At 45.9% G+C, this 14,069-nt stretch overlaps 1 protein-coding gene across 4 annotated transcripts; it reads left to right on the top strand.

The window, feature by feature from the left end:
• Positions 1-773: 773 nt before the first annotated feature.
• Positions 774-11,748, top strand: LOC139929773 (uncharacterized). Of its 4 annotated transcripts, none has more exons than XM_071922778.2 (3): positions 774-890; positions 5,712-6,368; positions 8,822-11,748. In XM_071922778.2, the coding sequence occupies exons 1-3, from the start codon at positions 808-810 to the stop codon at positions 9,771-9,773; spliced, it is 1,692 nt and encodes a 563-aa protein (XP_071778879.2). In that variant the 5' UTR covers positions 774-807; the 3' UTR covers positions 9,774-11,748. The 4 variants fall into 4 exon arrangements, with proteins under 4 accessions (XP_071778879.2, XP_078138510.1, XP_071778880.2 ...); XM_078282384.1 differs by lacking the exon at positions 774-890 and adding an exon at positions 3,037-3,065; XM_071922779.2 differs by lacking the exon at positions 774-890 and adding an exon at positions 3,514-3,602.
• The last annotated feature ends 2,321 nt before the right edge of the window (positions 11,749-14,069 follow it).

Raw genomic sequence — 14,069 nt, 5'->3', positions numbered from 1 at the left:
TAAACATGACTGAAGACCTTCACTGAATCACGAGGAGAAACTCGTCAATTCGGCACACAGCAGATACACCAAACAGCATTCAGTTCAATAAAAAGTAGACTTTTATAACCAGCTCGCCTGTAATTTCTACAATCTTCAGCCACCTAAAGACACGGTGGAAGACGGCAGCGAGGACTATAAACCGATTTCAAAACTTGAGATTTAGTTGAATTGAAGTTCTGCTTGGTGAATCATTTATATGCCGAATTTACCAGAAGACCCGAACGGTTCGTAAAAGTCTAGGTTCTGTTCCACCAGCTGTGCGCGTTTATTGGTTAAGCAAGACAACAGTAAAACGGCAGGTGTTTTTAAACGGAGTTTGGTGCCCCGCACTCTCCACAGAGGAGAAGGACGTGAGTTATCTGAACTCGACTTCAGCTCCGGACAGAATCTACTTCAGGACGTCGAGCCTCCTGAGCTCACTTCAGAAACACAACAACAGAAACTTAAAGCTGCATGTTAATTTACCTACCGGCAGCGCGCGCCCGGGCGGTGACTCTTCTGTTTGGGTCAGGTGCGTGACGGTGAAGCGCTTCACGACGCCTTTGCGACATTTATAGCCACACTTTGCGGGCTTTTTGCTCCGCCGTCCAATGAGATTCGAGAAACCGAGAAGGGTGCGCAGGAGCCGAACCAATCCCGAGCCGCAGAAGCATCGGGATGGTCTTCCGGGGTGCTCGGTGACGCTGCAGCCCATCCGCACCGCCGCAGATCCGCCGTCCTCCTCAGCGGGTCGCAGCGGTTGCTAGCCGAGTGTGTTCGGCTGGGATGAGACAGAGGCGCGGCGGAGAAACTGGAACAAATTCACCGAGGCGCGAGACAGAGGGACACGGACCGCAGCGCGCGGAACAGTAAGTGTCCGAGCGGAAGAGTAGCGGCAGAATACCGCGGCGAGAGCGGCGCGGAAGATGTGGCTGTGATGTCCAACATGTCTGTCTGTCTGTCTGTCTGCCTGCCTGCCTGCCTGTCTGTCTGTCTGTCTGTCTGTCTGCCTGTCTGTCTGTCTGTCTGCCTGCCTGTCTGCCTACCTGTCTGTCTCTCTGTCTGTCTCTCTCTCTCTGTCTGTCTCGCGCTGCCGGACCTCGACCTGCAGTTTGAGGGAAATGAAATAAAATGAAACGCGGTTTGATGTTTCTGCTGGAACCAGAAACAGACAGACAGAGGCCTGGAGGCTGCTGGGGCTCCTCTTCCTCCTCCTCCTCCTCCTCTTCCTCCTCCTCCTCCTCTTCCTCCTTCTCCTCTTCCTCCTCCTCCTCCTCCTCTTCCTCCTTCTCCTCTTCCTCCTCCTCCTCCTCCTCTTCCTCCCCCTCCTCCTCCTCCTCTTCCTCCTTCTCCTCTTCCTCCTCCTCCCCCTCCTCCTCCTCCTCCTCCTCCTCTTCCTCCTCTTCCTCCTCCTCCTCCTCCTCCTCTTCCTCCTCCTCCTCCTCCTCCTGCTGCTCCTCCTCCTCTTCCTCCTCTTCCTCCTTTTCCTCTTCCTCCTCCCTTCTCCTCCTCTTCCTCCTCCTTCTCTTCCTCCTCCTCCTGCTGCACTTCTTCCTCCTCCTGCTCCTCCTCTTCCTCCTCCTCTTCCTCCTCCCCTTCCTCCTCCTCCTCCTCTTCTTCCTCCTCCTCCTCCTCTTACTATTCCTCCTCTTCCTCCTCCTCCTCCTCCTCTTACTATTCCTCCCCTTCCTCCTCCTCCTCCTCCTCCTCTCCCTCCCCCTCCTCTTCATCATCATCCTCCTCTTCCTCCTTCATGTGTCAGATGCTGAATTTGACCTCAGCTCTTCCTGTCAGTATCATTAATTTTATTCATATTTTCCTCCTGGATCATCACATAAAATCAGATGAGTAGAACCTGACAGAACCAGCAGTAGAACCAGCAGTAGAACCAGCAGTAGAACCAGCAGTAGAACCAGCAGTAGAACCAGCAGTAGAACCAGCAGTAGAACCAGCAGTAGAACCAGCAGTAGAACCGGTTCTGTCTGCTGCAGATCATCTTCCAGATTATTTGAGGGACAAAGTGTTAGTTTCTGTTGTGAAGCTTCAGTCTGAGTCTGTGCAGAGAAACCAAACAGGAAACTACAATCCTAACTGACGCTTCAGTTCAGACAGACTGACAGAACTGTCAAGCTGTCACAATTTAAAACAGGACTTCCTGTCACAAGCTTCAAAATAAAATCCCAGTTGAGTAGCTTCAACCATTTCGAGTCAATACAAAATACAGAGAGGAGATCAGGGGGGATTCCATGTAAATTACTAACTAAATCCAACTAAATCCACACAATCCATATTAGAAAAGCGAGCCTCTAAACGAGCCGTTTGGACTTCCGTAACTTTGTGGCGTCACAAAGGTTCGCTCATTATCATTTCTGTAAGAAATAATAGACTAACAAAGTGTTTTTTTCAAAGCGGTCGAGCGGTCGTCATCGTTTATTACCGGAGAGTTTTCCCTGCCTGTAGCCGCCGGGCCGCGGCGTCTCACGTTTCGCTCTCGAAACGGTTAGCCGATCGGAACGGAGGGTCGTTAATATTAATGAGCCTTAAAGACACGGCGACAGAAACGGCCTGTTCTTGGTAAGGCTCAGAGAGATGCTGGAAAATGAACGTGGAGAAATGGATTGAGAGTGTTTTTGGTTCATGACACCACACACACAGCTTTGAATGGACAGAAAGACACAAAATAAAACACTGGAGAGTAGAATATGGGACATTTAAAGTTTCACAGTGGCTCTTCCTTATAAACTGATAATTTCTGTAATTTTTTATTTCTCCACCTTTTCCATAATCCACATATTTCATATTGTCTTCTGTTTCATCCTGTTCCAGATGTTCTGTTTAACATCCATCTGCTCTGTTCTTCTGTACATTTTGTTTCCCATCAGGATCAATAGTGTGATCAGATCTGAACAGATCAGATCTGATCTGAGGTCTGCCTGCTGCTCTTCAGCCTCAACAGACTTTTACAACTCAGACCTGAGGAACAACAAGCCAGATGCCTGTTCTTCACTCCTTTTCTAAGACTGTTTGCAGACGCTGTAAGAAAAGTAAAGATGTGATTCTATTTTCAGCGAAGCTTCACAGTGCGGTTGGATAAATTCCTTATACAGACTGTTATAACAGCTGTGTGATCCTGTACAGGTCTATATGACTGGTAATAATTAATGATGCTGAGGAAAGGACTTTTTGAACCAAAAAAAACAAAACAACACCCACATTCTGGGTGTTTTTCTGTATTAACTCAGATACCAAAAAGGCTCTTAAACACAATCCACCTGTCAGCTGTGTTTTCCTCCCAGCTGTCAATCATGCGTTCAGTTCAATTCCATTCAGTTCAGTTCAGTTTGTCCTGAAAACATGACTGGGACTCAAATACCCCAAATAATAAGATTAGGTAGTTCAAATAAATATTCGTTTTACAAATTTAGCCTTTTATTTTGAAGGCCAATCCGCCGTACTTCCGTTCCACACAACCATTTAATCCTTTCCCACAATGCATTGTACACGTCCTCTACTTCCTGTTTATTGTCGCCGTTTCCACCGGTAATATTTTAACGTTTACGCCAGTCCGCCGGCGCCAAAAGGTCCGTGAGTAACCGACTACCGACACATTTACCGCTGAAATCCCTTTTCTGATATTTATTCAGCGGTTTTCCCTTTCGCTGCGCCGGTTTGCAGTCTGGGAAGAGACAATCCCTCCCTCTGCTTCCTCATCACTGACACTCAGCCCAGCCTGGCCCCGAAACTCCACTCAAAAAACAGACGTTTTATGTCGCTTCGCTTACCGGCAAACCTACATACCGTTTAGAATATAACTAAACACATTTTACGAATCGATAGGGTCTTCTAGTAATTTCGGCATATATATGATCCACGAAGCAGCTCTGTATTTCAATAAAATCTCAATTTTTACAATTGGTTCACAAGGCTCGCTACCGCCCTCCGCGGTGTATTTTAGTGGAGAAAGATCGTGGGAAAAACAGGTAAACGGTTATAAAAATTGATATTTTATATAAATTAACTGCTGCGTGATGTATTGGATTAATGCCGAATTGAAGAGCGACGCCTAACGATTCGCCAAAGACCCTAAGTCGGTCTACCAGATATGGGCCTTTGCTGATAAGCAAGAAAACATTAAACTGACAAATTTTTGAATGGAGTTTTGTTCTCGGTCTCTCTATAATAGAAATAATGAAAGTCTCGCAACCCAGCCTGAGGGATTGTGTCTGAACTGTTTTCAGTGTTTTCAGCCAATCTGTCTGTCCGAGTGTCAGACTGACGTGAGTCACGTGACAGGACGGTGCTTTAAGGAACAAAGGGACATAAATGAATGATTTTATGAAGATTTAATTGATTTTTGTTTCTATTGGTGGCTGTTTGTCTTACAATGATCAGTGGCTGGAGGTCAGAGTTTACTGTCCTTTTTATTTACCATTACATCACAGTGTAAACCTCACATGGGTGTGTCAGGGCGGGGTAGTGGAGGTGTGTGTGTGTGTGTGTGGGGGGGGTAACGTTTATAGAATGTTAATTACAATTTACAATTTCCCATTTGGCAGACGCTTTTACCCAAAGCGACGTACACATGAGATTTTAATACAACACAAGCAAGGATAACATAATAATTCATAACACATTACTAAAATTATTTAGTAACTTCAGTCAAAAAACAAAGTCCTACGCTTCGATACGTGATCAATACAACCAAGATATAATGTAATAAATAGAAGTTCAGTGACAAGAATTCTGTTTATTTCTGAGACACAAATCTTTCTAGCGATGCCATTGGCTGCTAGAATGTAAACAACAATTTAAAAATGTCATTACAAAGTGACAATAATATAATTTGGATGGAGAGCTCGTGAAACTGTGATGGTCAAGAGTCTCATTAGTGATTACTACAGCAGAATAACATGGAGCTGATATCACCATTCATGTTCCTGACAGCAGAATAACATGGAGCTGATATCACCATTCATGTTCCTGACAGCAGAATAACATGGAGCTGATATCACCATTCATGTTCCTGACAGCAGAATAACATGGAGCTGATATCACCATTCATGTTCCTGACAGCAGAATAACATGGAGCTGATATCACCATTCATGTTCCTGACAGCAGACGGACTGACACATTCTGTATTGAGATATATTGAGTTTTGATACATCGTCCAGGCTGTCTGAACTGCAGTAAACCAGACAGAGTCCCAGGTTCTCCTCATGTTCTCCTTCAGTAGAACCGAAGCCCCTTTCACACATGAAACCCGTAAAATTGCTGTTTCAGTTCTTCAGTTAAAGGTATCGGTTTCTGCCGTTGTTGTTTTAACGTAACGCTGCCGTTCACACAATACTGACAACACCGTTAAATTCCTCCGTTAACGTTCACACAGACGCTCCATACAGAACTTTACTGGTAATGTAGGAGGCTGTTAGACTTTGTCTTGTTTTTCTGTTTCATCTAAACCTGATCGGGACTTGGATCATTTCTGTACAGACTGTGTTTGGCTGTGAGCCGGTAGGGAGAGTCCAACCTGCCGACCTGCTGTGATGACACGTAAAAACCTTTATTTGAACGATTTGGTTCGACTGATTCGATTCATGTCACCGTCTGATTTGTGGAAAAGATTGAAAATGCTCAGCTCGTGTGTTCCGGTCTGTCAGCTTGATGTTTCCCTGCTCTCTCTCTTCTTCAGGGCTTTTGTCGACCGTCTGAGCGGACTCTTCCTCAGGACTTTCCCCCCCGCAGCCTCAGGTCCGGTCAGGATGGAGGACTCGGAGACGGAGCTGGCGTCGTCGGAGCCGGACGCCCTCGGCGCCGATTTCATCACGGTGGAGCTGGACACGCAGCCCATCGAGTACGTGGTGAAGTGGGCCGAGGTCGGCTCCAAGTTCACCATCTCCTGCGTGAAGAAAGACTCGGACGACGGCTCGGAGCTGACGGCCGAGCAGCTGAAGATCGAGACGGACGAGGCGTTCTTCGCTCCGTACGAGGAGGTGTACCCCTGCGAGGTGACGGAGCAGAGCGTGGAGATCAAGACCGACTCCGACGACGAGGACGAGGACGAGGAGGAGGAGGACGAGGATGAGGCGGAGGAGGCGGCCGGCGGCCGGCCGGACGCGGACGGCGAGCCGGACTCGGACCAGGCCGACTTCGACCCGGACGACCGGCCGTACCGCTGCAGCTACTGCGGAAAGTGCTACAGCCACGCCTCCAGCCTGTACCGCCACCAGCAGAGCCACGCCGGCAAGAGCTCCGCCACGCCGCCGCCGGCCAAACAGGCGCTCGAACCGGCGGGGAAGGAGGCGCGGTACACCTGCCCGCACTGCGGAATGAGCTTCAAAGGCAGCAGGTGAACACACAGATGGTTTCTCATATTTTACTCATTTGTACATTACTGTGCAAAAGTCATTTTGTCTTAGATGTTTATTTGTTTTCTGCATTAGTGTCAGTAGAAAAGAGCTAATTTTAGATATCCAAACATTCATTTTCCCCAAAATAAAATTTTACAGAGAAATTTTGTATTTCTTTATAGAAAGATACATATTAAGTTATAGACCACTATTCAGTGCTAATGATCAATGACATAATGAGTTGATTGAACTGAAACAGAAACGGTGTAGATGGAATCAAACTGGGCGAAGGACGGATGAACTGAAAGGTGAAGGTGTGGCAGATGGTGAACTTTCAAATCATCAATTCTGACTCCATGGCAACAGTGAGCATAGCAACAAGACACAAGGTGGTCATCCTGCATCAGCAAGGTCTCCCCAGCAGACAGAGTTTCAAGATGTCCAAGCTCTTCTGAAGAAGCACAAAGAAACATGAAGGTCGAGGACCTGAAACGAGGCGTCCGGCCTCGGAAACTGAGCTCAGCAGACGAGAGACAAACTGACGTCTCTTCGAAAGCAGAAGAAGTCCAGCAGTGCGATCAGCTCTGGACTCACAGAAACCACTGGAACCCAAGAACACCCTCTACAGCCCGGAGAAGTCTTGTCAGAACTCAGAAGTGGTCTTCATGGAAGAGTTGCTGCCAAAAAGCCATTCCTCCGAAGTGGAAACAAAGCCAAGAGACTCGCCTACGCATGAAAACACAAGGACCGAGTCAGCGAGCGGTCTGGACTGACGAGTCAAAATTTGAAATGTTTGACTCAAACAGGAGGCAGTTTGTCCGTAGAGGAGCTGGCAGTGAAGCACGGTGGAGGTTCCCTGCTGGTTTGGGCACTTCTGCAAACGGAATTGGAGATCTGGTCAGAATTAACGGAATCCTCAATGCTGAGAAGTACGAGCAGATCCTCATCCATCCTGCAGCACCGTCAGGCGTCCGGTCCGTCCCAACGTCACTCTGCAGCGGGACAGTGACCCCGAACACACCGCCAAGGTCTTTGAGGACTATCTTCAGCGAAAAGAAGAACGAGGAGTTCTGCAGCAGGTGGTTTGTCCTCCACAAAGCCCTGATCTCAGCGTCCTCCAGGCGGTCTGGGACGAACCCTAACCTGGACTGACAGAAGCAAAGACAGCCAACGTCTGCAGAAGAACGGTGGAAGTTCTCCAAGATGCCTGGAACAACCTGCCAGACCATTTTCTTATAAAACTGCAGGACAAAGAACTGATGCAGTTTTAAAGGCAAAGGGTGTTCACACCAAATATTGATTTGATTTACTTTTTAACTGTTTACTCTCTTTATAGTACATTTTTTTATATTTACAAACTTTTCATTTGATTATTTTTGAAAGCATCTACGCTTTACGTAATTTTTTTACATGTGCCTAAGACTTTTGCACATTACTGTACATTAAATATCAGAGGTTTGACCAAGTTGAGTCCCAAGTCAGTCTCAAGTCTTGAGGCTCAAGTCTCAAGTCAAGTCCCAAGTCTAAATGTAGATTACCAAGTCAGGTCCAAGTCAAGTCCATGTCATTAATGTCAAGTCTCAAGTCTAAATGTAGAACAGCAAGTCAAGTCAGAACAAATCAAGAGTCCAGTATCAATTTAATATCTTAAAGAAAACTAAATATCTAGGACTTTTCAATGCAATATGGTTTTAATAGGATAAAAACTTGGTAAGAGCATCATGAGTTTGATTTCTATAATCAGTTTCAACTTCAATAAATTCAATCATACCATACAAATTCAGAAAACAGAATTTAAATTCAGTCGTCCGCTGGAACAAATCTCATCACTTTCAATCTAAGTCATTTACACAAACACAAGATCTCAAGTCAAGACTTTAGAAACCTTTTCAAGTCATCAAAGTACAAGTCAGAGTCAAGTCCCAAGTCACCAGAACCCAAGTCAAGTCAAGTCACAAGTCTTCTCTTCATGCATCAAGTCTCAAGCAGTTAAAACTGAGACTCGAGTACAAGTCATGTGACTCGAGTTCCACCTCTGTTGCTTATCTTGACATTTTTATAGTTTGTCATTTCTTTTTTTTCTTCTGCTGGTGATTGAAACTCTTTTATCTCTAAGTATGAACCTGTCAGGAGCCACAGTGACTTCTACAGTTCATCTAAAAGGTTTTTAAGTTTCATAAAACCAAAACATTTCAACCCAGACAGGAGCCTGAAATCCTTCAGCTGAAGTTAGAAAGTGAAAATCACTGAAGGTGATTGTTGTGCTGCTGTTATTTTACACTTCCTCATGATGCTGTACTTTTCCAACTTTTCATTCCTTTATTTCTACTGTGGTAAAGTTGTTATGGTTAATGCTCCATTTGCTTTCTTCTTGTTTACATTGTATTTGTGTTTGCTGTGACTGTCTGCTGCTGCAGGATCAGTAAAGTTTGATGTGATGTTTTCCCCTCAGGATGCTGGGAAGTCACCTGCGTCTCCACGGTAAGAGGCGGATTCATCCCTGCAACATCTGTGGGAAGGAGTTCAACCACAGCTCCAGCCTGTCGCGCCACCGCCTCATCCACAAGAAGGGCAAAGGCATCCCCAAAGACGTGGCCGTCGGCTCCAACATGGCCGCCCTGCGCCGCTCGCTGAAGACCGGCGGCAAGAACAAGAAGACCAAGAGGCAACGGCAGCAAACCGGTGGCAAGCGACCGATCCATCCGCCGCCGCCGCCCGTCGCGGTCCAGGCGCCGGGCGGAGAGAAGTTCTACGCCTGTCCGCAGTGCGACATGACCTTCAGGACCTCCACCCAGCTGTCCAAACACCAGGTGAGCCACGTCAGGCAGCTGCTGGACAGCTACACCCCCGGCAAGGAGAACCTGGGAGAAACCTCCTCCGACCTGAAGATCCGCCTCAAGCTCTGCTCCCGCGACAAGCCCAACTTCTACACCCTCTGCAAGAAGAACCGCCGCCGCAGGGGGGGGCGGGCCGGGAAACGAGGCTCCGCCGCCTCCGAAGACGAGGAGGGAGGAGGGGGAGCGGGGGGCGGAGGGGGCGGAGCTCACGGCTGCAGCCAGTGCGGGAAGCGGTTTAGCCACGCCTCCAGCCTGGCGCGGCACCAGCAGACCCACAAGGCGGACGGAGGCAGGGGGAAGTTCAGCTGCGGCGTCTGCAGCAAGGCCTTCCAGCGGCGGGCGGAGCTGCAGCAGCACCAGAAGAGCCACGCCCCCCACGCCCCGCACCCCCCCCACCCCACCAAGACCTACACCTGCTCCGCCTGCAGCAAGACCTTCATGCACTCCTCCAGCTTCTCCAGGCACAAGAAGGCTCACCTGGAGGAGGAGGAGCGCCAGCGCAGCGCCAAGCGCCGGAAGAGGGGCGCCGTGGACGAGACGGCGCCGCTGGAGACGGACTCTGAGTGACACGGCCGCTTTGGATCTGGGCCGGTTCTGGACCGGTTCTGGACCGGCTCTGGTCCTGAACCGGTTCCGGACCGGTTCTGGACTTTTCTTGGCGGTTCTTGGCGGTCGAGGTTTCGGGGTCCAGTTCGGACTGGAACTGGTTATTTCTCTGGTGTAGATAGCAGCAGGACATCCATATATGGTCATTTAGTGGATGGATCTCCATATATGGTCATGTCCATACATGGTCATAAATGACCGTTAGCTAATTGCTCTTAAGGATGGGGATTAGATTTGAGTGTAAGCCCTGCCCCCCCCCCCCCCCCCCCCCCCCCCCCCCCGTGTTGTTAGGTCACACTGTGACCGAATCCTTGAGGGAAATCGTTCCTTTGTGTTTCGCCAAATGTGGATTCTGTCCCATCAGCCGGGGAGACGAGCCGGACCGGATCGAACCGGTCCAACTGGTTCCACTGGTTTGACTGGTTTCCTCTGGACCGACCCATCAGCCTGCTGCCGTCTCCCATCTGACCTCCAGTCGCTTTCATTTGGACCATCTTCATGCCAAAAAATATCCCAGAATTCAGTGTTTCTCAGAGTTTTCTTCTCATCGGGGTGAAAAGCCTCTGAGACCTTCGGACCATCATGGGACACTAAAACTCTCCACTGAAACCTGGACCACCGTAATCATAAAAATAAAAACATATTAAAGCGTACTGAATCCTACAATAAATCTGTATAATATCTTCATCTCAGACTGGACCAGGTCCCGTCAGTATCGGCCCAGATATCGGTCCAAACTGCCGGTTCCATCGAGCTTTTTAAGGTTCTAGCCTCGATGTTCTCCAACATGTTGTGGAACGGTGGAACGGTGGAACGGTGAGCGGCTTCAGTTCGGGGAAACAGAGTTTACTTCTGTAGTTTGATAGTTTCCATGTTTTTTTCTTCCCTTTCTCTCTTTTTTTCGAGCGAGTTCCCGGACCGGTTCCTTCCTGGTTTTGATGAGAGCGATTTGATTGGCTAGTTCTTATTGCACAGCGTTTCTGATTGGTTAACTGTGTTATAGCTTTCATATTTGACGTTGGCGTTGTTGATTTTAAACGTTAAGCTGAAGCGCGGCGGGCGGGCGGCGGTCAGTCGGCCTCAGTGTGAACTGTTCCTCATTATGTATGCATGAAGATATAACCATAGAGTAGATCTGCTGAGTGTGTTAGATATTAACTGACATATTCCCTCCCTCCTGCGTCCTGACCGACGCCCGCCTGCCGCCTTCAGCCTGAACAGGTGTGTGTGTGTGCGTGTGCGTGTGTGTGTGTGTGTGTGTGTGTGTGTGTGTGTCGAGGTTTAGGGGAAACTGCACTACTTATTTATGAATTTGGAACAAAGTTGTAATATATATAAATGGTATTGAATGTGATTCACAAGTAGAAACTGAGAGCGGCGTCTAGGCGGGCCGAGCCTGGCCTAGCCGCCCTCGCCATCGTCACCGCCACCTCTTCATCTTCATCATCATCATCATCATCAGCTGACAGAGGAAGCTGCCCCCCCCCCCCCCCCCCCCAACCCCGGGCGCTGTGGGACCCTGAACACTTGGTCAGGTCCTCTGACCGCTGCGACACTTTGAGCTTGTGAATACCATTTCCTGTTTGAATTGGATTGAACTTAATTTAATTGTGATCTATTTATGTGCGCGGGCGGCCGAGCGGCGCCGGCGGAGCGGTGTAGTTGCACGTGTGGAGCACAGACCCAGCACTAGATTTAGGTAGAAAAAGACAAAGCGCTCTCGGTGCGTTCCCTTTAGTCCCCGGTTTGAGTTCCAGCCTCCAGAACCTTCTCTCCTGTTCTCAGCGGCCTCGCCTTCAGTTCTGTTGTGTTCAGTTTCTGTTCGTCACCTGCAGACTAGAGCTGTGTGTCAGTGTATCGTGTTTGCCAATAGAATAAATCCAGTTGACATGTTTTGTCTTGCGTTTTGTAATAAACCTTTGGAAGAAGTTTCCTCCATGTTGTCTGTTCTGACTGCTGATTCATCACTTTCAGTCTGAAACAACACAACACGTTCCAGCAAAACCATCAGAGCAGGAGCAGTAGTACTAGTATAGTAGTAATAGTAGTAGTAGTAGTAGTATAGTAGTAGTAGCGTAGTAGTAGTAGTAGTAGTAGTAGTATAGTAGTAGTAGCGTAGTAATAGTAGTAGTAGTAGTAGTAGTAGTAGTAGTAGTAGTAGTATAGTAGTAGTAGCGTAGCAGTAGTAGTAGTAGTAGCAGTAGTAGTAGCAGTAGTAGTAGTAGTAGTAGTAGTAGTATAGTAGTAGTAGTAGTATAGTAGTAGTAGTAGTATAATAGTAGTAGTAGTATAGTAGTAGTAGTAGCGTAGTAGTAGTAGCAGTAGTAGTAGTAGTAGTAGTATATTAGTAGTAGTAATAGTAGCAGTAGTAGTAGTAGCAGTAGTAGTAGTATAGTAGTAGTAGTAGTAGTAGTAGTAATAGTAGCAGTAGTAGTATAGTAGTAGTAGTAGTAGTAGTAGTAATAGTAGCAGTAGTAGTAATAGTAGTAGTATAGTAGTAGTAGTAGTAGTAGTAGCAGCAGTAGTAGTAGTAGCAGTAGTAGTAGTAGTATAGTAGTAGTAGTAGTAGTATAGTAGTAGTAGCAGTAGTAGTAATAGTAGCAGCAGTAGTAGTAGCAGTAGTAGTAATAGTAGCAGTAGTAATAGTAGCAGTAGTAGTAGTAGCAGTAGTAGTAGTAGCAGTAGTAATAGTAGCAGTAGTAGTAGTAGCAGTAGTAATAGTAGCAGTAGTAATAGTAGCAGTAGTAGTAGTAGTAGTAGTAATAGTAGCAGTAGCAGTAGTAATAGTAGTATAGTAGTAGTATAGTAGTAGTAGTAGTAGTATAGTAGTATTATAGCAGTAGTAGTAGTAGTAGTAGTAATAGTAGCAGTAGTAGCAGTAGTAGTAATAGTAGCAGTAGTAATAGTAGTAGTAGTAGTAGTATAGTAGTATAGTAGTAGTATAGTAGTAGTAGTAGTATAGTAGTATTATAGTAGTAGTAGTAGTATAGTAGTAGTATAGTAGTAGTAGTAGTAGTATAGTAGTATAGTAGTAGTATAGTAGTATAGTAGTAGTATAGTAGTATAGTAGTAGTATAGTAGTAGTAGCGTAGTAATAGTAGTAGTAGTAGTAGTAGTAGTAGTAGTAGTAGTAGTATAGTAGTAGTAGCGTAGCAGTAGTAGTAGTAGTAGCAGTAGTAGTAGCAGTAGTAGTAGTAGTAGTAGTAGTAGTATAGTAGTAGTAGTAGTATAGTAGTAGTAGTAGTATAATAGTAGTAGTAGTATAGTAGTAGTAGTAGCGTAGTAGTAGTAGCAGTAGTAGTAGTAGTAGTAGTATATTAGTAGTAGTAATAGTAGCAGTAGTAGTAGTAGCAGTAGTAGTAGTATAGTAGTAGTAGTAGTAGTAGTAGTAATAGTAGCAGTAGTAGTATAGTAGTAGTAGTAGTAGTAGTAGTAATAGTAGCAGTAGTAGTAATAGTAGTAGTATAGTAGTAGTAGTAGTAGTAGTAGCAGCAGTAGTAGTAGTAGCAGTAGTAGTAGTAGTATAGTAGTAGTAGTAGTAGTATAGTAGTAGTAGCAGTAGTAGTAATAGTAGCAGCAGTAGTAGTAGCAGTAGTAGTAATAGTAGCAGTAGTAATAGTAGCAGTAGTAGTAGTAGCAGTAGTAGTAGTAGCAGTAGTAATAGTAGCAGTAGTAGTAGTAGCAGTAGTAATAGTAGCAGTAGTAATAGTAGCAGTAGTAGTAGTAGTAGTAGTAATAGTAGCAGTAGCAGTAGTAATAGTAGTATAGTAGTAGTATAGTAGTAGTAGTAGTAGTATAGTAGTATTATAGCAGTAGTAGTAGTAGTAGTAGTAATAGTAGCAGTAGTAGCAGTAGTAGTAATAGTAGCAGTAGTAATAGTAGTAGTAGTAGTAGTATAGTAGTATAGTAGTAGTATAGTAGTAGTAGTAGTATAGTAGTATTATAGTAGTAGTAGTAGTATAGTAGTAGTATAGTAGTAGTAGTAGTAGTATAGTAGTATAGTAGTAGTATAGTAGTATAGTAGTAGTATAGTAGTATAGTAGTAGTATAGTAGTAGTAGTAGTCACAGATGTAAACAGTAATAACTGAATCAGTTTCAGCTTCAACAGACTTGATGAGTTATTACATCACATGTTCTGGTTCAATATGAACAGAGAGTCTAGACTTTAATATCAGCAGCTTGTGACAGAGAGACAGACAGACAGACAGAGAGACAGACAGACAGACAGAGAGACAGACAGACAACAGACAGACAGA

This window comes from Centroberyx gerrardi, unplaced genomic scaffold (assembly GCF_048128805.1).
Source record: "Centroberyx gerrardi isolate f3 unplaced genomic scaffold, fCenGer3.hap1.cur.20231027 Scaffold_110, whole genome shotgun sequence".
NCBI lineage: Eukaryota > Metazoa > Chordata > Actinopteri > Beryciformes > Berycidae > Centroberyx > Centroberyx gerrardi.
This window is presented reverse-complemented; position numbering and strand designations above follow the sequence as displayed.